At 41.8% G+C, this 25,714-nt stretch overlaps 1 protein-coding gene across 1 annotated transcript in view; it reads right to left on the bottom strand.

Moving 5' to 3' along the window:
• DNAH5 (dynein axonemal heavy chain 5) overlaps positions 1-25,714 on the bottom strand; it is a 316,306-nt gene that overhangs the window by 50,429 nt on the left and 240,163 nt on the right. The window contains exons 61-66 of the mRNA XM_038392521.2: positions 24,737-24,874; positions 22,520-22,655; positions 18,319-18,635; positions 11,716-11,871; positions 11,073-11,255; positions 1,328-1,571 (exon numbers count right to left, since the gene is read on the bottom strand). Coding sequence (XP_038248449.2) covers positions 1,328-1,571; positions 11,073-11,255; positions 11,716-11,871; positions 18,319-18,635; positions 22,520-22,655; positions 24,737-24,874 — 1,174 coding nt within the window. The remainder of the gene's footprint in view (positions 1-1,327; positions 1,572-11,072; positions 11,256-11,715; positions 11,872-18,318; positions 18,636-22,519; positions 22,656-24,736; positions 24,875-25,714) is intronic.

The raw sequence follows: 25,714 nt of genomic DNA, 5'->3' as shown, positions 1-25,714 counted from the left end.
ATAAAAGAACCAGGCCAACTACATTGTAACTCATTTTACTCTAACCAGGCATTCAGCAGCCAGGGCTTTCCAACATTCTGAAGGAGTACTGCCATTTGTCATGACCAGGACGTGAGCAGGCTAAGCTAGCGATCGGAGCAGGAGTCAGGTTACCAGGAGATCAGGAATGGGCACCAGGTTACAAACAGCAATCGAATAACAAAGTCAAGGAGAAACCAGGGTCTGAAGCCATGTCTAGGGTCTATTCTAGTGCAATCAGGGTCTGGAGCAGAAGCAGGCAGGCAGTCTGTGTTGTTGTTCATCAGATTCCCTTTATGGCTTCCTGGTTTATATACTGGCCAGTCACTGGTGTGTGAGGGACTGCCCCACAGGTCCTGCTGGGTTGTACTTCCTGTCTAACATAGCTTTATAGGGTCCTCCCACAGATGCCCAGCCTAAACCTCCAGTGGTTATACGGAGGCATCAGCCACACCCCTATTGTCCCAGGTTCTAACCCTGCATGTTCTTACACTATGTAACAAATACCATTTCATGAATCTCTCAAAATGCAGAGAAGTCCCAACTGAACATTGCCTGGAACTTTTCATTCCAGAAATAACTAATCCAAAAGTAAAGCACAGAATGTATAAAATACATAAGGACCTTGCTATTGTTCCAGAGGAGGTCTCTTGACTTCAGTGATCAAACTCTAAAATTGCTAAGATTTATAATAATTAATGCATTCTGTTGAAGACACCACAGTGTATCCGTGTCCCCTTATTACTGCAGTCTTCTACATAAGGATAATGTGTAATCACATGTTCCATTTTTAACTATTGAGCTAATTTAGGAGCAAAGTATCAAGAATGAATGAAGCATTTACAGTACTACAATAAAAGCTCAACACATTAAGACTAAGGGATGTTAGGATGCTACAGACAAGTATATGAGCCTTTCCTCAATACTGATCGGGTTGACAGCCTACCAAATGCCAACATTTTGTGGGTTGGAAAGTAGTATAAAACTGGGCTGTCTCTTCCCAGGTCACTTTATGGATCTGCACCCACAGTGTATACAGGCACAGAAGTTAGCCTTATAACTGATTTTTCATTGGGAATTGGTAAGAGTTCAGCAAGTGATTCACACAGCATAAATTGATATATTTTTCCACAACAGATCAATATGCTATTTGTCTTATCCATTTCATTTACAGGGAAACACAGTTCCCCTGTTATTTGTATAATCCCTTTTTTCTTCATGTTCTCATCCTCATTTCTCCCACTCTAGCATTGCTCTTTTTTCATTTGCTTGTCACATTTGTCTTTCATTATCAGGGATTCCAGCTCACCGGGTCTGTACTCCTCACGGGCTGAGTTGATCTGTATTTCAGTCTCAGCAGAAATCTGCAGTTTTTGTGTCACTTCCTCAGCAGTCTTCTTGGTGTTACTCAATACAGTGATCAGACTCTCATCCTCCACCAGAGACCCCTGTGTGCTTGTCAGTCGATAGAGCAGGTTATCTTCTAGCTCTTTCATCCTTCTCTTGTTGGCAGTCACATCTTCCATGAGATCAGTTCTCTCTTTCTCTAGCTCCTGTTACAGTGAAAAGCAATTTTTGAGATCAGCCCATGTACACCAAGAGTAAATTATTGTTCTGACTACCAATGATACAGAGTGCTCTCACTGAAACTAGTTTACATCTGGAGTAGCTTGACTGGAGTTACTTCAGATTTACATTTAGTCTCCCTGAGAATAAATCTGTCCCAATATCTTACCCCTGTTTTTTTTGAAAAAGTGTGTTACCTAGCACTTTAAACAAGTTTATACTGTTAATAGAAATATGCATGAGATTCACCATTCTATAACCAGAAAGACTTCAGTTAGTCACATCCCAAGAATATTCAAGTTAAATCCACTTACAAACTCTATCGACATTCTTTTAATAGTAGGGCCCAATTGTAAAACTAGCTACCACAAGACCATGAATTGTATATACATACCACAGCTCTAGGATGTGGCCAAGAACGAAATCAGTGGATAACAGAGGATAATAGAAAATATCTTACCCATAATCAACATTTCTCCAATAGACATCTCAATCTAGCCTGTTGTATTCTAACTTAGATCTATTGGTATAGACACAAGCTGCAACACATCCACAAATACTAGAATCCCATAATTCCTCAGGCACTAATCCAAGTGGGTTCAAGATGCTTGTTGGCATCCCACCCAGCACTGAAACTACATAATTGGGTAAGAGGTGGCACCTGGTTAGAATTAAAAGTTTGCAAAGAGAGTTTTGCTCTAGGTTTGTTTCAAGTAAGAGACTTTCCAGACAAAAGTGACAAAAACCAGGACAGTCTTCAATAAAGCTATGATTCAGGAAGGTACTTTGACATATACTTCACTAAATGTGTGTAATCCCATAATCTGGAAGAACCACATTCCCAGGTATAAAGAACCTTTCTGCAACTTTTGGGCCACCTTAATACAAAGACCTCTCATTCTCAGACTGATTCCTCCCTAACAAACTTGTGGCCACAGAGAGGCTGGCAAGAGACTCTACAGTACCAGAGGTAATACTGAGTTATTGTTTGGAAGCCAAATTTATTCCCAAGCATAAAGGAAAATTCTAATTATTTTAGCATTCCTTGCATCTTACTTATTGATATTGAGGTACTCCAGCTTTACTAGACATATCTGCATATTACCTTCATATAATGCTTGGATATACTGGAGAGCATTAATTTGGGAGATGATTGTTTAGTGATACATTTTCTTTGCTGGGTGACGAAAATGCTTTTGCTTGAAACTTTGGAAGCGGTCTCTATGCTAAAGTAGTTTAATGCAAATTGCCTTTCACTTCTGCAGGTTTGAGTTCAAGAGCCTCTATGTCACAGGTGAAATAAAAAAGGTTGTGTCCCTACACCCATCAGTAACAATCTACATAGGAAATCATGTAGCTGCCAATCAAGCAGAGTCTGTAGATCTCTTTGCAGTGAAAACCTGGGACTGGAATAGTACGGGGCATTATAAATGAGGCCTGCGGTGCATTGGCAAAGGTACGTGGAAAAGCTCACATAATAGAAATGGGCATAATGCAGGCAGCTGCTAACCAGCCCCATCATTCTCTCCCTTTCATCATGTAAAATTTCCCCTTTCTAAAACAGGAGGATTTTCAATTAGCATTACTTCTTTGAGATGCGGCAGCTGAAGCAGAAGATGCTCTGTTGTTATCTCTGTCTGCTTCCATCTGTTCCCAAGATACATATGAAATCATTTTAAGCAGGTTTTTTCCCCAAACTCATTTACCCACTTCAAAGAAATATCAACTTCCAGAAAAATTATTAGAAACAATACAAAATGTGATACTTAAGTTATGTTATCCGGCTTTCTTTACATTCACTTAGGCTTACAAGGAAACTTATACCACTTAACTGCTAGCATACAATCAGCGTAATAATTAGAACCCCAAGGTCAAATATACATTCATTCCTGTATTGTTTCAGCCAGGAGGAACTAGAATAATTTCTTGTCTGTTTTAGGGCTCTCCCTTCTACCCATACTATGATTAACTAGAAAATTGCAGCCAGTCCTTCATTCCAAACATTGGGCATAGCAGAAAGTGTTAGGTTTGTGGTTGCAGAATAATACAAATATCACCTCATCAAGGGGAGACAATCAAAGCACAGGAGCATTTTCAGGAGAGGGCTTGCTGGACAAGAGGTAAAGAAGCTGAAATTCATTTCACTTAAAGAAAAGGAGTACTTGTGGCACCTTAGAGACTAAAAAATTTATTTGAGCATAAGCTTTCGTGAGCTACAGCTCACTTCATCGGATGCATTCGGTGGAAAATACAGTGGGGAGATTTATATACAAACAGACAGAGAAAATGAAACAATGGGTTTTATCATACACACTGTAAGGAGAGTGATCACTTAAGATGAGCCATCACCAGCAGGTGATCACTCTCCTTACAGTGTGTATCATAAAACCCATTGTTTCATGTTCTCTGTCTGTGTATATATAAATCTCCCCACTGTATTTTCCACCGAACGCATCCGATGAAGTGAGCTGTAGCTCACGAAAGCTTATGCTCAAATAAATTTGTTAGTCTCTAAGGTGCCACAAGTACTCCTTTTCTTTTTGCGAATACAGACTAACACGGCTGCTACTCTGAAATCTGTCATTTCACTTAAGTCATTCAATGCCAAATGTGACAGGAGGAGAGCAGGTAGAAATCTATGAAGCATGGCATGAATTATTCAGGTCTGATGAAGAAGATGTAGTTAAAAAGATAGAACATTTTAAGGATGGTAGTGGTCTGTTAAATGTAATAGTTAATACTGCTGAGAAATCAAATTGATCCCAATTAAATTTAAATGTGTTGTGAGTCTGATTTAAGGAGTTAAAGCATTAAGAACAACTATGGTTTCCTTAGAAAAACTGCTGAGAACAAGTGCAATCTCAAAATACAAAATGTAATTCACACTAAAGCAGCAGTTATGAAATGTCTTTGGACCCTAAGTAGCAGGCAGTCTGTTGAGCATCAAAACAGGGAACATATTTGTTCCAAAATAAAAAGTTCATTTCTGAAACAAATGGATGAAATGTTTTTCATTTGGCTAATTTTCATCCAAGATGTAAATGGTGCAGAAACATGCTAACTTTACATTTTAATTGACTCTACTTGGATATTTGTTTCATAGGTAACTCCAGTAAACTCAAGTGTAATAACTAGTGTTTCAAATCTAGCAGTGTAGGCTCAAGTCTTGAAGGGACTCCCAACGATCCCACTGATGCTGAACACTGTCAGATCCCACTGGCTTAATCAGACATGAGCATGCTAAGTAACTTAGAGGATTTAGGCCCTAAGTGATTTGGAAATATAAACTAAGTAAAGAATTGTATTGAATTTGAACCTTTAAAAATGTAAATGCTTCACAGTTCAAATTTGTGTGTCTTTGCATGATAAATAAAATGATAAATAATAAAATAAAATACAATAAAATAAATAATAAAACAGGAGATAGGGATGAGAATATGAAGAGCTGGCCATAGAAATAATTGTTGCTGTAGAATATCTCTCCACACTTGCCCTTTGACTAGTAATTTCGCCTTTGTTAGATATTATTCTATGGCTCTGTTGAGGGCTTGTTGGTTTTTTGGAGAACACACTATAGAAATAGAAACTTGATCTTACATTTAACAGACAACTTTATGCCATGAACCAGAAAACATTATGGTACATTCATGAAAAACATAACCCATTGTAAGCCCCAAACCTTAGGGTTGGACTGGCTTTAGGCAGGGAGGATTGATATACTTGAACCTACTGCAGCTTTGAAGTCTTAGAAGGTACGTTTGGCTTAAAGTACTGAGTTTGGCTGATTTTATACCAACTTCTCCATCAGAAAAAGAGAAAGATTGTTCTGTGATGTGCTGTGAAGTTTTCCCAAGAGGCCACAACCCATCTCTAAATTTATACATTAACTTAAGATCATGCAAGTAAAATGTTGACAGCAGGAACATGCAGCCACTGTCACTGGAGAAAAGGTAAAGTGCAAAACAAAACACAGCTGCCTAGGCAGGATAGGAAAGCTCAAGGGTTAGAAGGCTTTGAAGGGGTCAAGTTCCTAGCACCTCTAACTGAGCATGCACACACTGAATTGATGTCCTAATTTGCCTCCTTCCTGAAGCTTTGTTTGAAGGTTAACAGACAAAAATATTAGAGAACGAGAATGCTTCCTCCCTTAGCTTGACTGTTCTTATGATTTCTGTCAAAGACCTCCTTTACATCCCAATTGGAGTCAGTTGCAACCGCCTTGCAACATAGCTCACCAGTTCAGTACCCAAGAATCTTACTGAAGGGTTCACACTTCCAAGCCTAGATTGACTAAAGAGATCCCTGCATTTCTATACAAAGTGTCACACTCTCAGCATGCACAGACTCCCTCATCCATTCCTGCCATACTCCATACAGTAGGCAGCACCCTGGTCTGTATTAGTGCAGGCTATAACCTATCTTGTAGAGGCAGTTCTCCTAGCAACTTTGACTCAGCAGTGAATGCCCTCATGTTGAATGTCTGCAGTAGAGGCAAAGTGAGACCAGCATTCCCTTACCCAAGACAATCATAGCCAAGGATCTGCTGTTCAGCTCCCACATACCATCAACACAAGGACCTCCAAATCCCTTCTTTGGCCAAGAATTGGCAGCAGGGAATGAGAACTCCAAACCTGACATCAAAATAAACTACTTTCTAAATAGACTATTTTTAAAAAAATAGGGTATGACTGTAGAAGGTTCCAGTATCTGAACACTGAAGCCTGATCCTACAAGATGCTGAGTTACATAAATCTCCATGGCCGTAGAAGGAGCACTCACATTGTAGCCCCAGTCAGACTCTCTGAATCTGCAAATCCTGCTAAACACCTAGCACTACAATATAACCAAATAATATGTCTGTGCCTGCAGACTGATGTAGTTGTCAGCATAACTGACCAACTGCATCTGAAGGTCAATGCAATTGTTAGTGTCATTCAATAGGGTCCTCATCAGGGACACTGAGGATAATATCAACAAATATCAAAGGGCTCTTGGGTGCCAAATGCCACCTGATAGCCAAAATGTGAACTGACTACAGCTGCCAGCTGTTATGCCTCTAGGAGACATGCAGATGGATCAACAATAACTGTCTCCAGTTACTAGAGATGAACTTGGCCATCAAAAGACACACAAGCAATACGGTAGCACCATTTTCATCAAAACCTGATCTTGTCATTAACACATCTATGACCAACAAGGACAACATTCAAGCCCTGACTGCTGTAACACTGGTGACATTTCCATCATGTCTTTCTACAAGCCATCATCCAAACAGTTCAAGTTTGGTAGCCCACATAACTTCAAACATGATAAAATATGGGTGATCACTGGTGATTTTAACAGTGCAGAGTCAAATGAGGCAACAGCATAACTGATGAAAATGGAGAATTAGTTGAACTCTGGCCACAAGCACACCACGTAATTCATAAACCTATCTATGGAAACGAGGCTACAACCCTGATCCAGCATTTGTCAGCAGCAACATAGCCGGTTCATACAATAAACTTAGTTTGGGTCCCATTCCACATTCACAGCACCAGCCCATCACTATCCAGATCAATGCAGCCATTACACCAAACTCAGTACCATTCCAGGGCCACTTTAATTTTAAGAAAGGGCTTAAAATGGAAGATGGAAGGGCTTCACCAATTACCTTAAAACCACCGTAAGATGCCTCGATATAAAAAAGACCGAACCAATACCAGAAAATTATGACCAGTTTGACAATGTACTGCATACTGTCTTGAAGAAGCATATTCCACAAGGCAGAAGAACAAATTATGTGTCAGGACTAACATCCAAGTTATCACATTGATACACAAAATACAAGCAGAAGTTCAAAGCAGATCCCTTCGCTGAGGATAACATTGCAACTGGCAAAGAATTGGTCTCTCCAAGGAGGACAAACAGAAGTCATGACAGATGTGGACATATCCCACAGGAGTAAGAAATCATGGATAACCATTTGGAAGCTTAACAATGACCTGAGAAAGGCAGAGCAACACTATATTGTAACTGCAGACCAACCCCTAGAAAATGGTAGGGCTTAAGTGGCAAGAAAATGAGGAGATTTATAATTTTAGGGCAAAGTATACAATGACCAAATTAACCTCCAGAATTAACTCCTTCAAGAATGACAAAGGCACTGGTCTAGATAAACAAACCAAACACTTTGGACCAACAATAAAGAACGGGTTACTCAAGTTGTTTAACACGTGCTCAGCCACATACAAAGTACCTAACATGTGGTGATGAGTGTACGTTGTGGGACTCCTGAAGCCAGGGAAGGACACAATGGAGCCAAAGAACTTCAGGCTTCTCTCACTAATATGTCACCTCTACAAACCATATGAGTATCTCATCCTAACTCATCTGACACCATTTGTTAAAAAGCACCTAATACCAGAGCAAGCTGGATTCCACCCAGCTGAACATCACTTGATACTTTGGAGATGGCTTTGAAAAGGTATAGTAACAGGTGCCGTGTTTGTCAACCTCTCAGCAGCATATGACACAATGAATCACTGAAGACCCCTCACTAAAACATACAACATGATCATAAAATTATAGAACTGGAAGGGACCTCGAGAGGTCATCTAGTCCAGTCCCCTACACTCAAGGCAGGACTAAGTATTATCTAGACCATCTCTGACAGGTGTTTATCCAATGATGGAGATTCCACCACATCCCTAGGCAATTTATTCCAGTGCTTAACCACTCTGACAGTTGGAAGTTTTTCCTAATGTCCAACCTAAACTGCCCTTGCTGCAATTTAAGCCCATTGCTTCTTGTCCTAGCCTCAGAGGTTAAGAACAACAAGTTTTCTCCCTCCTCCTTGTAACAACCTTTTATGTACTTGAAAACTTATCATGTCCCCTCTCAGTCTTCTCCTTACCAGACTAAACAAACCCAATTTTTTTCAATATTCCCTCATAGGTCATATTTTCTAAACCTTTAATCATTTTTGTTGCTCTTCTCTGGACTTTTTCCAATTTGTCCACATCTTTCTTGAAATGTGGCACCCAGAACTGGACACAATACTCCAGTTGAGGCCTAATCAGCAGAGAGTAGAGCGGAAGAATTACTTCTCGTGTCTTGCTTACAATACTCCTGTTAATACATCCCAGAATGTTGTTTAATTTTTTTGGCAATAGCGTTACACTGTTGATTCATATTTAGCTTGTGATCCATATGACCCCCAGATCCCTTTACGCAGTACTCCTTCCTAGGCAGTCATTTCCCATTTTGTATGTGTGCAACTGATTGTTCCTTCCTCAGTGGAGTACTTTGCATTTGTCCTTATTGAATTTCATCCTATTTACTTCAGACCATTTCTCCAGTTTGTCCAGATCATTTTGAATTTTAATCCTATCCTCCAAAGCACTTGCAACCCCTCCCATCTTGGTATCATCTGCAAACTTTATAAGTGTACTCTCTATGCCATTATCTAAAACATTGATGAAGATATTGAACAGAACCAGACCCAGAACCAATTCCTGCGGGACCCCACTCATTATGCCCTTCCAGCATGACTGTGAACCACTGATAACTACTCTCTGGGAATGATTTTCCAACCAGTTATGCACCAGCCTTATAGTAGCTCCATCTAAGTTCTATTTCCCTAGTTTGTTTATGAAAAGGTCATGTAAGACAGTGTCAAAAGCCTTACTAAAGTCAAGATATACCACATCTACCACTACCCCCCTATCCACAAGGATGAAAGATCACCACATTGTATGATTTATAAGATCTCTATTAGAGAACCAACATCTTTATGTTGAACAATACAGGAAAGGGACCTGATGATAGTAATAGAAAAATGGCCTTCCAGAAGGGAGCATACTCTTGTCAATACTCCTCATCTGCATGAGTTATCAACTGATTCATGTTGGCACAAGAAGTTTTATCTATGCTGATGATCTATGCCCAGATCAAAACTATGCCAACAACGATACTGTCTGGGTCTCAGTCTATTACACCAAGAACCAATTGCATACCAACCAAGCCAATATGCAAATGAGGCCTGTTCCATCTTTGGAATCATGAGATCAATGGACAACTTCATCTGGAATGGGGTATCATTTGCCCACTGCTGGAATCCCTATCTATCTTTGAGTAGTGCTAGACCGCATTCTCTCCTTCAAGGCACACATGGAGAAGACATAAGGCAAAGTTAACACCCAGAACGACATACTCAGGAAGATTTCAAATTCAAAATGGAGAACCAACCCAGCAACATTAAGAGCCACCGCACTTACAATTGTCTATTCGATGATTGAATATGCATGCCCTGTGTGGAAAAGATCAGCTCACACAAAGAAGTTGGACCCTATATTAAATGACAGCTGCTGCTACATCACAGGATGTCTAAAACCAAGAAATATGAACAGCCTTTATATTCTTGCTAGAATCAGTCCATCGGCTATCAGGAGAGCTGTTACAAGGAAAACAGAAAAACAGCCAGATAAGGGACATTAGATGGAGAGGTCTCTGAGTTACACAGATAATTCTTTCCAACGTAGCTGCCTGGTGGGTCTTGCCTACATGCTTGGGTCTAACTGATCACCATATTTGGGGTCGGGAAGGAATTTTCCTCTGGGTGAGATTGGCAGAGACCCTGGGGGGGTTTCACCTTCCTCTGCAGAATGGGGCATGGATCACTTACAGGGTTTAAATGAGCGTAAATGGTCAATTCTCTTTAACTTGAAGTCTTTAAATCATAATTTGAGGGATTCAGTAATTCAGCCAGAGATTAGAGATCTATTTTTAAATTGCTTCCAAACAAAAGTTGACAGGACAAAAGTCCATATGTGGATGTGCGGCTATTCCAATAACCCAGATACATGCGACTGTGGTGAAACAAACCATGGAACATCTGTTGGTCTACCGGCTCCTGGAGGAACCGTACACCATGGAAGATCTCACCAGGGCTACAGACCAGGACATATTATGAAAAACCTATGGTTGTGGTGGAAGGACAGAGGAAAATCTAAATTTCTGTGGGAAGTGATGGCAGTCAGAACTTCAAACCAGCAAAGCAAAACATTGCCCTTTAAGTACTGCTACTGATTTAAGGGGATTCTCTGACCTTAAAAGACCATATTTTGAATGGAAAACTTTATTTGCCATATATTGGAATCTAAAGTAGTATATTTTCACACACATAAAAAAGATAGAAAATGTGCATGTTTGAGAAAGACAGACTAGAAGACCTCAATCAGTGGGTAAAGGGAAGACTAAGCAAAAAAGAGTCAAGAGAGCTTTTGCAGGATCATATCAACTTTGTTGTACGATTGTGCTTATTTTTAAGAGCTCTCTGAACATGGCTGTACCCAAGGTTGTTCATAGAGAAATGCAAAGCAGTAACCCTGTAGTATGAGAGAACGGAATAAATAATTTAACTCAAGTGAAACTTGCCCTCAACACACGCACACACGACTGTACATTCTAAACCAAATAGAAATACAGTGGAATTATTTTCCTCCTACCTGTTTCTCTGTGAGAATGACTCTCCCTAGGAGTTGATCTTCTAGACCTTTCATAGTCACAGTAAAGTCAATAATGGATGTGCGAGCACTAATTTCAGGGGTATATGCCGGATTTGGGAGCTTGGTGGTGATGTAAAGTCTGAAGCCATTCATGACATCTACTTCTTTATCACCAACTTTTACCTTATTGCAAAACACGAGATATTATGAAACAGACAGATGAATTGAAAAGCACTGATAGTAAGGGTCACATTCTTACAACATAGTTCAGAATGTACAGTTAAATTTTTCTGCTACTGCATTTTGGAAAGATCTAACTAAAAAGCCAATTCTATATTAAAAAATTGTGCAAAGAAAATATCCATGCAGTGCCTCAAGCTACTCGTTCAGAAACTTGTCTGATTCTGTAATTTCTGCACAATTATACATGCAATAATTAATTTACAAGACAGCACAATGGGTTTTAAATAGGATTTTCTTCTAATGCTTATAATCCCATTTAAGACTAACAGAAGAAGAAAATGCAAGGTTTAAATATCTTGGCTATCCACAAATCCAAATATAATGCTATCATAGCTGTAGAGAATTAGCATTATTTTAATATTTGAATGCACTCCCTTACAGTTATATTTTCTTCTTTTACCTTATAGGAAGAACCAGTTTTGATGAAGTTTTTCTCCAAAACATTATCCAATGCTGGATCAAGCTCTTCCCCAACATCTTCAACCAGCAGTGGCCTTCCAAGAGAAAGGCTGTCCTCTAAGTGGTTTCTGAAATACTTGTGATTCAGAGACGTGATCTAGAAATATGACATATAGCCAGTATATTATGCCACACTTTGTTATGAGAGCACTGGTAAAACAAAATGTTTTTAGTATGTTTATTATGGTTATAGGTTTCAAAGTGGTAGTCTGTATCAGCAAAAAGAACGAGGAGTACTTGTGGCACCTTAGAGACTAACAAATTTATTTGAGCATAAGCTTCATGGGCTAAAGCCCAAGTCTTCATATGCATGCAGTGGAAAATACAGTAGGAAGATATATAGAGAGAGATATAGAGAGAGAGATATACACACAGAGAACATGAAAAAATGGGGGTTGCCATACCAACACTAATGAGAGTAATTGATTAAGGTGGGCTATTATCAGCAGGAGAAAAAAAAACTTTTGTGGTGATAATCAGGATGACAAGAAGGTGTGAGTAACAGTAGGGGACAATTAGCATGGGGAAATTGTTTTTAGTTTGTGCAATGACTCATCCGCTCCCAACCTTTATTCAAGCCTAACTTAATGGTGTCCAGTTTGCAAATTAATTCCAGTTCTACAGTTTCTCGTTGGAGTTTGTTTCTGAAGTTTTTTTTGTTGAAGAATTGCAACTTTTAGGTCTGTAATTGAGTGTCCAGGGAGGTTCAAGTGTTCTCCGACTGGTTTTTGAATGTTATAATTCTTGACGTCTGATTTGTGTCCATTTATTCTTTTGCACACAGACTGTCCATTTTGGCCAATATACATGGCAGAGGGGCATTGCTGGCACATGATGGCATATATCACATTGGTAGATGCGCAGGTGATGCGCATCATCAAGGATCTACAACCTGAAGGACGATCCCTCATTCTCACAGATCTTGGGAGACAGGCCAGTCCTCGCTTACAGACAGCCCCGCAACCTGAAGCAAATACTCACCAGCAACCACACGCCACACAACAAAAACACTAACCCAGGAACCTATCTTTGCAACAAAGCTCGTTGCCAATGCTATCCACATATCTATTCAAGGGACACCATCATAGGACCTAATCACATCAGCCACACTATCAGAGGCTCGTTCACCTGCACATCTACCAATGTGATATATGCCATCATGTGCCAGCAATGCCCCTCTGCCATGTACATTTCATAATGTACCAATTCATAAACTTGGTCCAAAAGTTCACAAACATGATTCATCATCTTGGTACTCCAGTTTTGCATTGGTTTAATTCCACTAGAATAAAAGTGGGATACAGCGGTGGTGAACCCAATCCTAAATTTAACTTTTTCCTGCATAAAATGTTTTGCATAGTATAAATCATGCATCAGCTTTACTTTTTAAGCTTAAAACTCAGCTGCTTTTCTCATCCCAACAATATAAGATGATAAACAATAAGATGATAAATCATCACAGTCTAGTTTGTTTGCTCTTGCCTAATTCAAATCCAGTAATACTTCATTAATAACACTAGTTATACAATTGTTACCAATATATAAGAGATGCAGAACTTTCACATACTAATTACAGATAAGTACAAGGCTCATGCTTGGGAGATGCTCCTAAATATCCACAAACCTACATCATTAACCATAAACCCAACTATACACATAAAATGATGGAGTCTAAATTAACTGTAACCACTCAAGAAAGAGGTCTTGGAGTCATTGGATAGTTCTCTGAAAACATCCACTCAATGTACAGCGGCAGTCAAAAAAGCAAACAGAATGATGGAAATAATTAAGAAAGGGATAGATCGGGGTGGCCAACCTGAGCCTGAGAAGGAGACAGAATTTACCAATGCTCATTTCCAAAGAGCCACAGTAATATGTCAGCAGCCCCGCATCAGCATCCCACCCCCCTGTCACTCCCAGTGCCTCTTGCCCACGGGCAGCGCCACCGATCAGTGCCTCCCCCTCCTTCCCCGCACCTCCTGATCAATTGTGACGTGCAAGAGGCTCTTGGGGGGGGGGGAGGGAGGGCACGGCCAGTTCACGGGAGGGGGCTGGAAGGGGTGGAGTGGGGACAGGGCCTGTGTCAGAGCCAGGGGTTGAGCAGTGAGCATTCCCCGGCACATTGGAAAGTTGGCGCCTGTAGCTCAAGCCCCGGAGTTGGTGCCTACACAAGGAGCCGCATATTAACTACAGAAGAGCCACATGTGGCTCCGGAGCCACAGGTTGGCCACCCCTGGGATAGATAATAGAAAAGAAAATATCATGTTGCTTCTATATAAATTCATGGTACACCCATATCTTGAATACTGTGTGCAGATGTGGTCGCCCCATCTCAAAAAAGATATTCCAATATTGGAATTGGAAAAGTTTCAGAAAAGGGCAACAAAAATGATTAGGGGTATGCAATGGCTTCTGTTTGAGGAGAGATTAATAAGTCTAAGACTTTTCAGCTTGAAAAAGAGACGGCTAAGGGAAGATATGATTGAGGTCTATAAAATCATGACTGGTGTAGATAAGGAAGTGTTGTTTACTACTTCTCATAACACAAGAACCAGGGGTCACCAAATGAAATGAATAGGCAGCAGGTTTAAAACAAATAAAAGGAAGTATTTCTTCATACAACACACAGTCAAGCTGTGGAACTCCTTGCCAGAGGATGTTGTGAAGGCCAAGACCATAATAGGGTTCAAAAAAGAAGTAGATAAATTCATGGAGGATAGGTCCATCAATGGCTATTAACCAGGATGTGCAGGAATGATGTCCCTAGCCTCTGTTTGTCAGAAGCTGGGAATGAGCAACAGGGATGGATCACTTGATTATTACCTGTTCTGTTTGAAGGGCCAAAATCCATTTGCTGTGTATGTAAGATCTTAACTACAGTTTTTGCTAAGAACTTTTCATATAGGCCCAGAGTCCATAGTTTGGCCTGGGCCATGGGTCCTGGCTAACATGGCTAAGAGAAAGCTGGGGTAAACAGATAACCTTGTGAGTTTCAAGTCAGTAAGCAGAGTCAGCATAACTCCGAGTGTAATTGGACATCCAATTACAATCCAGCAAGTTAAGGAAGTATGGGCCGGATGAATGCACTATAAGGTGGGTAGAAAGCTGGCTAGATTGTCGGGCTCAACGGGTAGTGATCAATGGCTCCATGTCTAGTTGGCAGCCGGTGTCAAGTGGAGTGCCCCAGGGGTCGGTCCTGGGGCCCGTTTTGTTCAATATCTTCATAAATGATCTGGAGGATGGTGTGGATTGCACTCTCAGCAAATTTGCGGATGATACTAAACTGGGAGGAGTGGTAGATACGCTGGAGGGGAGGGATAGGATACAGAAGGACCTAGACAAATTGGAGGATTGGGCCAAAAGAAATCTAATGAGGTTCAATAAGGATAAGTGCAGGGTCCTGCACTTAGGATGGAAGAATCCAATGCACCGCTACAGACTAGGGACCGAATGGCTCGGCAGCAGTTCTGCGGAAAAGGACCTAGGGGTGACAGTGGACGAGAAGCTGGATATGAGTCAGCAGTGTGCCCTTGTTGCCAAGAAGGCCAATGGCATTTTGGGATGTATAAGTAGGGGCATAGCGAGCAGATCGAGGGACGTGATCGTTCCCCTCTATTCGACACTGGTGAGGCCTCATCTGGAGTACTGTGTCCAGTTTTGGGCCCCACACTACAAGAAGGATGTGGATAAATTGGAAAGAGTACAGCGAAGGGCAACAAAAATGATTAGGGGTCTAGAGCACATGACTTATGAGGAGAGGCTGAGGGAGCTGGGATTGTTTAGTCTGCAGAAGAGAAGAATGAGGGGGGATTTGATAGCTGCTTTCAACTACCTGAAAGGGGGTTTCAAAGAGGATGGCTCTAGACTGTTCTCAATGGTAGCAGATGACAGAACGAGGAGTAATGGTCTCAAGTTGCAATGGGGGAGGTTTAGATTGGATATTAGGAAAAACTTTTTCACTAAGAGGGTGGTGAAACACTGGAATGCGTTACCTAGGGAGGTGGTAGAATCTCCTTCCTTAGAGGTTTTTAAGGTCAGGCTTGACAAAGCCCTGGCTAGGATGATTTAACTGGGACTTGGTCCTGCTTTGAGCAGGGGGTTGGACAAGATGACCTTCTGGGGTCCCTTCCAACCCTGATATTCTATGATTCTATGATTCTATGATCCTTATCGCGAGTTATAGACACATGAAGTGCTGAGAAAGGCCTCACGGTTACTCCCTAATGCAGGGGGGAGATAGTGGTACAATACCCCTCAGATTTCAGACAGAGTTCAGGGAGAGGCCTAATATGATTGACATGAATTATGACACCCTTCCCTCACAGATGTATGCCAATCCTAGCCCACAGAAATGCAAGGGTAAACTTATAAACAACTGTTATTGTTAAGTACTAATTACTGCTTTTGTGTTTTGAATCTCCAGGAACATACCCATTGGGTCAACCGGGAGAGCTGCTACCTCATTCCCTGGACCCCAAAATTAGGATTTAATCTATACACTTTAATAGACATAGTGTGGGGTAATTACCTGTGTCTCAGCAATATGTTAATTTGAGCCATGGGCAGAGCCATCATGTAACCTTTTAGACCATTGGCTTATTGTGCTTATCTCATCTTGCTGTTAGAACCTATCCAGGGGCTTGGGAAAACTCGTCCCCATCGCTTCTTTCCGCCCAATGAGCACCCTATATAATCTATTGTAATTAATTGTTCTGCAGTGTCTCTGAGCCTAATAAGCAAAGTGACACTCCGCCAGCGCTGTGCGCAATAAACTCCTATGCTTGACTCTACACAGTGTGGATTAATGTTCCTTCATGTTCATTCCCTCTGAGGCACCTTGCACTGGCCACTGTCAGAAGACAGGATGCTGGGTTAGATGGACCCTTGGTCTGACTCAGTAGAGCCATTCTTACATTCTTATGTTCTTCAAATTCCCCTTAAAACTCCTTTGCCACAATGTCTATAAAAAACTCAACCATTAGGCCACTGGTATGCTAAAACCACTGCCAACATGCTGATCAATATTGTCTTATTGTTTTCTTGTACTCTCCCATCAGTCTGTATCCATCTGATGTCTCTTGTTTTAGACTTAGATTGTAAACTCTTTGGAGTGGGGACTATCTTTTTGCTCTGTGCTTGTATAACACCTAGCACAATGGGGTCCTGGTCCTAGGTGCTACGAATAATAAAAGAATAATAATAATAAAATAAAATAACAATAATGGCTATTATTTATTTCTGATTCAGCAGAAAGCTATGGAATAGCATGATGGTGTGTCTGCTGATTTTTTAGTACATCAGCATAATGCAATGTGCAGTTTGGTTTCCCATGTTTAAGAAAGATGAATTCAAACTGGAACAGGTGCAGACAAGGGCTACTAGGATGATCCGAGGAATGGAAAGCCTATCTTACGAGAGGAGAGACTCAAAGACCTTGGCTTGTTTAGACTAATCAAAAGAAGGCTGAGGGGAGACATGATTGCTCTCTATAAATATATCAGAGGGATAAATACCAGGGTGAAGGAGGAGTTATTTAAGTTAAGTGCCAATATTGACATACGAACTAATGGATATAAACTGGCCATCAACAAATTTAGCCTTGAAATTAGATGAAGGTTTCTAACCATCAGAGAAGTGAAGTTCTGGAACAGCTTTCCAAGGGGAGCAGTGGGGACAAAAAATCTAACTGGCCTCAAGATTGAGCTTGATAAATTTATGGATGGGGATGGTTTGAAGAGACTCCCTACAATGGAATGTAGCCAATCTGCAACTGCTAGCAGAAAATATCTCCAAGGGCCAGTAAAGGGACACTAGATGGACAGGGCTCTGAGTTACTACAGAGAATTTGTTCCCATGTGTCTTGCTGGTGGGTCTTGCCCACATGCTCAGGATCTGACTGCCATATTTGGGATTGGGAACAAATTTTCCCCTAAACCAGATTGGTTGAGACTCTGAGGATTTTTCACCTTCCTCTGCAACATAGAGCATGGGTCACTTGCTGGTTTACATTAGTGTAAAGAGTGGATTCTCTAAGTCTTTAAATCATAATTTGAGGACTTCAGTAACTCAGCCAGAGGTTAGGGGTCTATTACAGGAGTGGGTGGGCGGGCAAGGTTCTGTAGCTGCAATGTGCAGACAGTCAGACTAGATGATCATGAAGGTCCCTTCTGGTCTATGAGTCTATAAGAAGACAAACTACGGCATACACATTTTCATTTTCCTAGGGTTTATCGCATCCAACATTTTCCTTGTGGAATTTATCAGGTCTTCCATCTGCACACTACCAGCCACATTCTTCATTGGATTATGCTTCGAGCAAGCCCACTGAAACCAACAGGTTTCCTGGTTACAAGGTAACAAAGGGGAGAATTTGCTCCAGTGCTCAATGATAAATCTACCTAGAGTGTACACTGACTGCATGCAACATAGGTAGTATATAAACATTATAATTGCTAGCTACAACCTGAACCCCCTGATTAGCCAAGCATTTTGGCAGCTAAGTAAGTGCTACTAGAGGTTATGAAAATATCTTCATTCAAGTTACCTGAAGTTCATTCTTGGTTTCCTTATTTTTAATCCAAATTTTTCCCTGAGTCTGTGGATCAATTAACAAAGGATAACGAGCTGCTTTCGTGGCAATAATTCCATTCTGTATGGATAGGTCATCATTTGGCAATCCTTGGAGGTTCCACTCACTGATGGTCGGAGCATCAATCAACATCTCTGTGAGGTTTAGGTTGTTGCCAAATGGGATTTTCCGGGTTTTCATTTCCTTTTGCCAATCATTTAACAATAGATTGCGGAACTCTTGGTTAAAAGGACCAGAATACGATAGAAAAGCTGTAGCCAGCAATACATCGCCTAAAAAAATAAAATAAACCATGAGATACTGAAACACTGTAGCAGCTCTGTTAGAGTAATACATGTGCTTGCAGGAAACAAACAAGAGAGACAGGCAAAGCTTCCAATGGAGCTACAGTAGAATTTATAGTGTAAGACTATTTATTTGCTTGACTATGCTGTGTGCAAAATATCACTGAAAATGTTGCGTTTTCCCCTAATTTTAACCTCGTGATTTTATTGAGACTTTGGGACCATTTAAAAAAATTTAGTTTTTCCAAGATATTCTGAAAGTTTCCAATGTATCATGCCAGCAAGGATCTATTGTCTGGCTATACCGAAAGAAGGACATTTGACGTGGATTTAATTAGGCCGCAACTTTATTATTAGATGTCTGGGACTACCCGGCAGATAAAAGTGTACAGTGCAGGTAACCCCATGTTTATTCTATAATTACCTGGGGGGCTTTTACCAGCTCCCCGTCTTTTTCCATCCAAGTGCCTCCAGCAAATTTATTCCTGGGACCTTACCATACCGGGGGGCTTTCATGAGCTCCCCCTATTTTTCCATCCAGGTCTCTCCAGCAAATCCATTCCCGGGATCTTACCATCTACCCCCCCATAGGAGGGTTAAGGTGGGCTATAGGAATGGGGGGTTGGCTCCCTGCCATACCAATCATAGGAGTCCCTAACTGCCCCCCCTCCCTTTCATTCCTTTAATGAATACCTCTTTTTAAATCCTTTTCCAAGCCATTTATCCGGTCACTGTATACCTTCCCTATGGAGTACTGGCACTGGACAGCTGCCACAAGGAGGCGCCAGCAATTAGTTTGGCTGCCTCCAAGACTGCGCTGTGTAAAATAGAGCTTCCGGTACAGAGCTGCCCCTTTTAAACCCTGCATTCCTAGGAGATGTGTCAGCCACCACACTGTCCCCTTTTGCAACAGTTTTCCTCTTCCCCCCCAGCCATAAAGCACTGTTCCCTTCATTCAGCCAGCCAGCCAGCCAGCCAAATACTCCCCACACTTAAAGGTGCAGGGAGGTCACCCTCTCGTCTTGCTTTGCTTAGTCATTAATCTTTAGCCTCAGGGTGGGGGAAGGTCTGGTGTTGATGGTCTCCATCAGCTTTGGGGTTTTTTCCCTCTCCCTGCTCTGCTGTGAAACACTGAAAAGCAGGAGTGCAGGAGAAATAGCCATCCCAGGCAGGAGGCAGGAACAGCACAGTGCCTATTCTTGGCAGGAGGCTGGAAGAGCAGAGTTTTTCCCCCAGTCACATCCTTACTCAGTGCTGAGAGCCCAACCTAGCCTGAGAAAACAGGGAGCATGTGCAGAAAATACTGTATCCCCAGATACATCTAAACTGCACACTCACTCACTGCAACATGTAGAGTGCACATATTGCACACACACCCTACCACAGGTATAAATAATAGCACAGATGGTGAGGCACTGCTTAGGTGAACAAAGACATGCCAGAACTTATGGCATATATATTACATGGGCTCTCTGCATGCCCAAGTAGTGTCTCTTCCATCTAACTGCTATTTTTAGCAGTGTTCATCTCACTGCCTCCCTGCTGCCAGAGCCTTACACTGATCAATATAGCTACATGCCACAGTGTGGATGCAGCTGGCTTTACACTTTGGCATGTAGCTACCCATATCCCACATGCCAGAGCTGTAACAGTGTAAACATAGAATCATAGAATCTTAGGGTTGGAAGAGACCTCGGGAGGTTATCTAGTCCAATCCCCTACTCAAAGCAGGACCAACACAAACTAAATTATCCCAGGAAAGGCTTTGTCAAGTCAGGCCTTAAAAACCTCTAAGGATGGAGATTCCACCACTTCCCTAGGTAACCCATTCCAGTGCTTTACCCCCCTCTTAGTGAAATAGTGTTTCCTAATATCCAACCTAGACCTCCCCCACTGCAACTTGAGACCATTGATTCTTGTTTTGTCATTTGCCACCACTGAGAACAGCCGAACTCCATCCTCTTTGGAATCCCCCTTCAGGTAATTGAAGACTGCTATCAAATTCTCCCTCACTCTTCTCTTCTGCAGACTAAATAATCCCAGTTCCCTCAGCCTCTCCTCATAAGTCATGTCCCTCATAAGTCCCAAAACCCTAATTATTTTCGTTGCCCTCCACTAGACTCTCTCCAAGTTGTCCACATCCCTTCTGTAGTGGCGGGACCAAAACTGGATGCAATATTCCAGTGCCGAATAGAGGGAAATAATCACTTCCCTCGATCTGCTGGCAATTCTCCTATTAATACAGCCCAATATGCCATTGGCCTTCTTGGCAACAAGGGCACACTGCTGACTCATATCCAGCTTTTTGTCCACTGTAATCCTCAGGTCCTTTTCTGCAGAACTGCTGCTTAGCCAGTAGCTCCAGTGTCTCCTTCAGTAATGGGAGGGAAAGCAGGGAATACCCTTATGTTTTGATATATTCTAGGCACCCATGCTTTGATCCAACAAAAGTAACATGTTGAGCTGTAACCATGATTTTTCTAATTCCACAGCAGTTGTCTACATGGCATGCTAATGTAATCATTAAGATCTGTGCTCTCTATTGGACAGAATCTGAACTGTTCAACCCGCATTTTTATACAGCTAGTAGATAAATTAATTTTTTTTCCAGCTCAAGAAGCAGGGATTTGGATTTTTGGAGCATAAGAACTTGAGTTCATTCCCATTAATTTCCCAGTGGCGCACATCATGGCCACTGTTACATTCTGCGTGGCCATGGACGTTATATGTTATCAGAAGAAAAATTTAACACCTGTGAAACTGATATTTTTAAAGGTGTTTTGTAACATAGATTCAGAGCTTTGATAGACACTGAAGACCAAAATCCAGTCCAAATGCCTGACAAGAACAACAAAATAGTTAACTGTTAAGTAGTTGAAGTTATTTCCACTCAGCAGTGCAAACTATAGAAATCAGGAAATAAAAAAAGTGAGTTCAACTTTGCACCATACAGTACCAGTCCCCAAGCACTAGTCCCCCACCATCAGGACACTCCACTAACCAACACAAATATCCTCCAACATTATCCTGTTAGTTTGCAACCAAGACTAGAAGGCTAGCGACTTTTTTTAAATCAAAAGTTTAGATTTGGACAAATTATGACAACAGTATTAGTGGATGAGTTTTTTTTAAATGATTATCACTGTGTAGAGAGAAACTGATGAGCAATAGTGTAAACATATTGAAGCAACTTGGTCAACTTTCAAAGTAGTTTATTCCTTATAATTTTTACAGTGTAGAAAAATCTATTTTTTATCTCAAAAACCATGAATTTATTATCAGGATCTGAAAAAGGTTACTTACTGTAAATACACTTATAACTCAAAGTATCATTGGAAAATTATCCAAAAAGTTATTCTATCCTTGAAGAATAAGTGCTCTAAGTGTGGGGAGGATACACTGTATTATTCTTACAGAACAATTAATCTTTATTTCAGGCACAAATCTTAACATCTTTAGCTATACAAACTATGTTGCTTCTGTAATAGTCACCATTAACATGTCACCCTCTACTGGCTGCAGCCCACAGATTATACTCCCTAACATTACTATACAAGCATGAAAGTATCATGAGTTATCACTAGTTTTATATGCTATACAAACTACTTTGTACCTTACTATGTGCATCTTACTTTTATGTAGTGTTCCACACCGAAAGATGACAAAACGTGATTTACAAAGAGAATTAGTCTTTATCCTCATTTTAGAGCTAAATAAACTGAGATACAGAGGAGGTTAAGTGACTTGTCCAAGGTCACCCAAAGAAGCCACTTGAAGGGCAGGAATAGAACCCAGGTGACCTTAGTTTCACTCCAGTTCATAGTCACAGGGCGAGTTCACAGTAAGTCTGTATAATGAAAAATTATTCTTACCCACAAGCCTCTTGGTTTGTGCAGCAAACTCTTTACTCTGTTCAGTCCATCTCTCTTTTTCACCTGCTAGACCACTTATAAGACTGGAGGCTGTTTGCATCTTATGTCTGCAGCGTTCTGCATCTTCAAGCAAGGTCTATAGAACACACAAAAAAATACTGATTGGAAGTGGAAGGAAAAACCTAATCTTAACTAAACCCTTACTGGCATAATGACTCACAAATAGTACTTTAATATTTATTGCATTACCATATACCAAGTAAGGCTGCATTTCTGTCATGGAGGTCACAGAAGTCATGGATTCCGTGACTTTCCGTGACCTGTGTGACTTCTGCAGCGGCTGGTACTGGCTCAGGGGCTGCCCGGCTGGGCAGCCCCTGGGCCAGCAGCAGCAGTTTGGATGTGTGGGAGAGGGCTCAGGGCTGGGGCAAGGGATTTGGATGTGGGATAGCGTTTACCTGAGGGGGGAGTCCCCTGGCTCCCACCAGCATGTCCCTACAGCTCATAGGAAGAGGGGCTAGGGGGCTACACACATTGCCTGTGCCTGCAGGCCCCGCCCCCAAAGCTCCCATTGGCTGCGGTTCCCGGCCAATGGGAGCTGCGGAGCCGGCACTTGTGGCAGGAGCAGTGCACAGAGTCCCCCCCGACCGCCCCTCCCCTTCGGAGCTGCAGGGACACGCAGAGCCAGGTAGTGAGCCTGCAAGCCTCACCAACCTTCCCGCACCCCCCAGCACAAGAGGAGGTCCTGGGCCGCGGGCCACTGCCTGCCTCCCCCCCAGCACCAGCGGGGGGCTGGGCTACCTCACCCAGCACCCGCGGCACTCCCAGACCGCCCCCCAGAGCACTCGTGGCCTCCCAGCCCAAGTTTTAATTAGGGGTATATAGTAAAAGTCATGGACACGTCTTGGGCCATTAATTTTTGTTTACTGCCCGTGACCTGTCCATGACTTTACTAAAAATACCCGTGACTAAAACATGGCCTTAGTCATAGTGCATAGCATATAGCACGTAAAACTGAAATGCTCCATCACTATGCATTAACTTCAAAGAACAGATGCACATTTGGGCTTGTTCCATACAATTGTATATAAGGGATCAGGGGCACAACAGAACCCAACCTTTGCCATAAACTCTGCCGCCCAACAAGAAGTCAGGACTCAGGGCAGAGGCTACAGCATGCTGCCTAGCCCCTGCCCAAGGCTCAGACCCCCACAGACACATCCCACAGGGGGCCACAGAGAACACACACTCACCCCAGTGGCTCCTGGTCCCTTCCCCTAGTGGGCAACTCTATGGCACAGGTGCTGTGTGCAGGATCATGCACTCTGGGTCCCACCTATGGCTGCCTCAACTGTGTCAAGCTGGATGGTTGAACTTTCTCTGCAGCTGCGAGGGTGGCCAAATCTGCAGCGCAGAGCAGCTGGAGTAATACAGACCACAGATCCATCATGGGAACCCCAGGGCTGAAACAGGTGGGAGGAGTCCAAGGCTGAGGAGGACTTGAAAAGATGGTTCCTAGAAGGGGACGATTCCATACCACTGTACAGAGCAGGGAGATTCCATCTGTGCCCCTGGGGATAGGGATGCCTCCTATATGTCATTGTGCGTGGCATGAGGGGGACCAAAGGGGACCCAGCTACTGCCCCCGAGACACTGTCACAAAATGCATCTCTGAATGAACATTTCAGGCAGATCTGACCACCCCAGGGAGACTCACATATGTACTGCACCCTCCCCCACATCATGTGCTTGACCCTAACGATCCAAGCCAGCTGGCCCCCTCATTAGAAAAATTCTGGTTGTTCCCCTTCATGGGAGCCTTTTAAATTTTGTTTCAATTTTTTTTACTATACATATGTATGTTAGTGCTGGTGAAAGGTGGGTGACATGTGCCAGCCCAGGGGCTTAAAGTCCATAATTTCAAATGTCTGAGCACAGAAATATTCACATTTTTATGTAGCAAATGCAGTGTTCAGTGCATGAAGCTTTGTGCTACAAACACAGTGGGTTTTAATGAGGCAGAAAAGTGGGCCAGGGAAGTATACGAGAAAGCAACAACAACAAAAAGATGTCCCAAAAAAATTCAAATTTTGTTCCATAAATTCTCCATTCCAAAGGACAATAGTGAGTTTGAGGATGCACTGTATTTTGTGGTTCCATAAATAGTATCAATGATTAAAATAGTCAAAGTGTATCAGAATGTAAAGAATACTACACCTGTTTTTCCCTCATGGCTTTTTCATACTCTGCCTGTACAAAATCTAATTCAGCTTGCTTGTCATCCAACTCTGCTTGGGCTTTCTGCAGATCTAGCATGGCAGTGGCAAGGCGATTCTCCTGGACTGCCAAATTAGCCTACAAAATATACATATGCAAAGCAAATTCAGACGCAAAATGTTTCAAAGCATTTGATATAAAGCACATCTCAATTAAAGCTTCATAGCATTATATTTAAAATCTAAACTGATCTGTGTAATTGAGCTATTATTCAGAATCCTTTCAATTCAATTGTCTGACAGACTGAATTCTGCTACAATTCTCAGCTGCAATTCTGTGGTAAATCACTTCGCAGGAATGGATAAAGCATTTCATTCAGATGACCCTCCACATTTTCTCAGACTACATGTGTACAGAGAACACATTTCTGAATTCAAATATAAACATCACAGACCAATTGCTATTCCATGTTCAGATCATGTCCTTCTAATTCCTTCTTATTGAGTATCAGTTTGTTCTTTGAAAGGCCTCAAAGTACAAAGGAGATAATCAATCATCTCTTCTAAAAGACAGTACTAACAAGCCAGTACTAAAGGTCATTTATTGCCCTAATTTATGATACAAGTCCCATGCTTATATTAAGAATTTTGTGAATGTAAATAAAGGGTCGTAGGTAGGCCAGGTCCTTGGCCTTATGCTATGCCCTGCTCAGTCAACAGAAAGCAACTGGAAAACAGCCATATACAGAATAGCTGGGGATTCCTTTGACACAGAGAGTTATGAAGCTAGCAGAGACAGCTCCACACCATTCACTCCTGGGTCCCCTCAATATAGGAGCAGCATTGAGATAAGACAGCAATGCCTTGCACTCCTGCAACAGACAATTGGAATCATGGTTCCTGGGGGGCCATTCCTGCTGGTGTTGGTAAAATTAGCTCTCAAGCTGCTCCAATTTATACTGGTGTCCAAACCAGCCCT

The sequence above is a fragment of the Dermochelys coriacea genome, chromosome 2, assembly GCF_009764565.3.
Source record: "Dermochelys coriacea isolate rDerCor1 chromosome 2, rDerCor1.pri.v4, whole genome shotgun sequence".
Lineage (NCBI taxonomy): Eukaryota > Metazoa > Chordata > Testudines > Dermochelyidae > Dermochelys > Dermochelys coriacea.
Note: the sequence above shows the minus strand (reverse complement) of the source record. Positions and strands in the feature narration are given on the sequence as shown.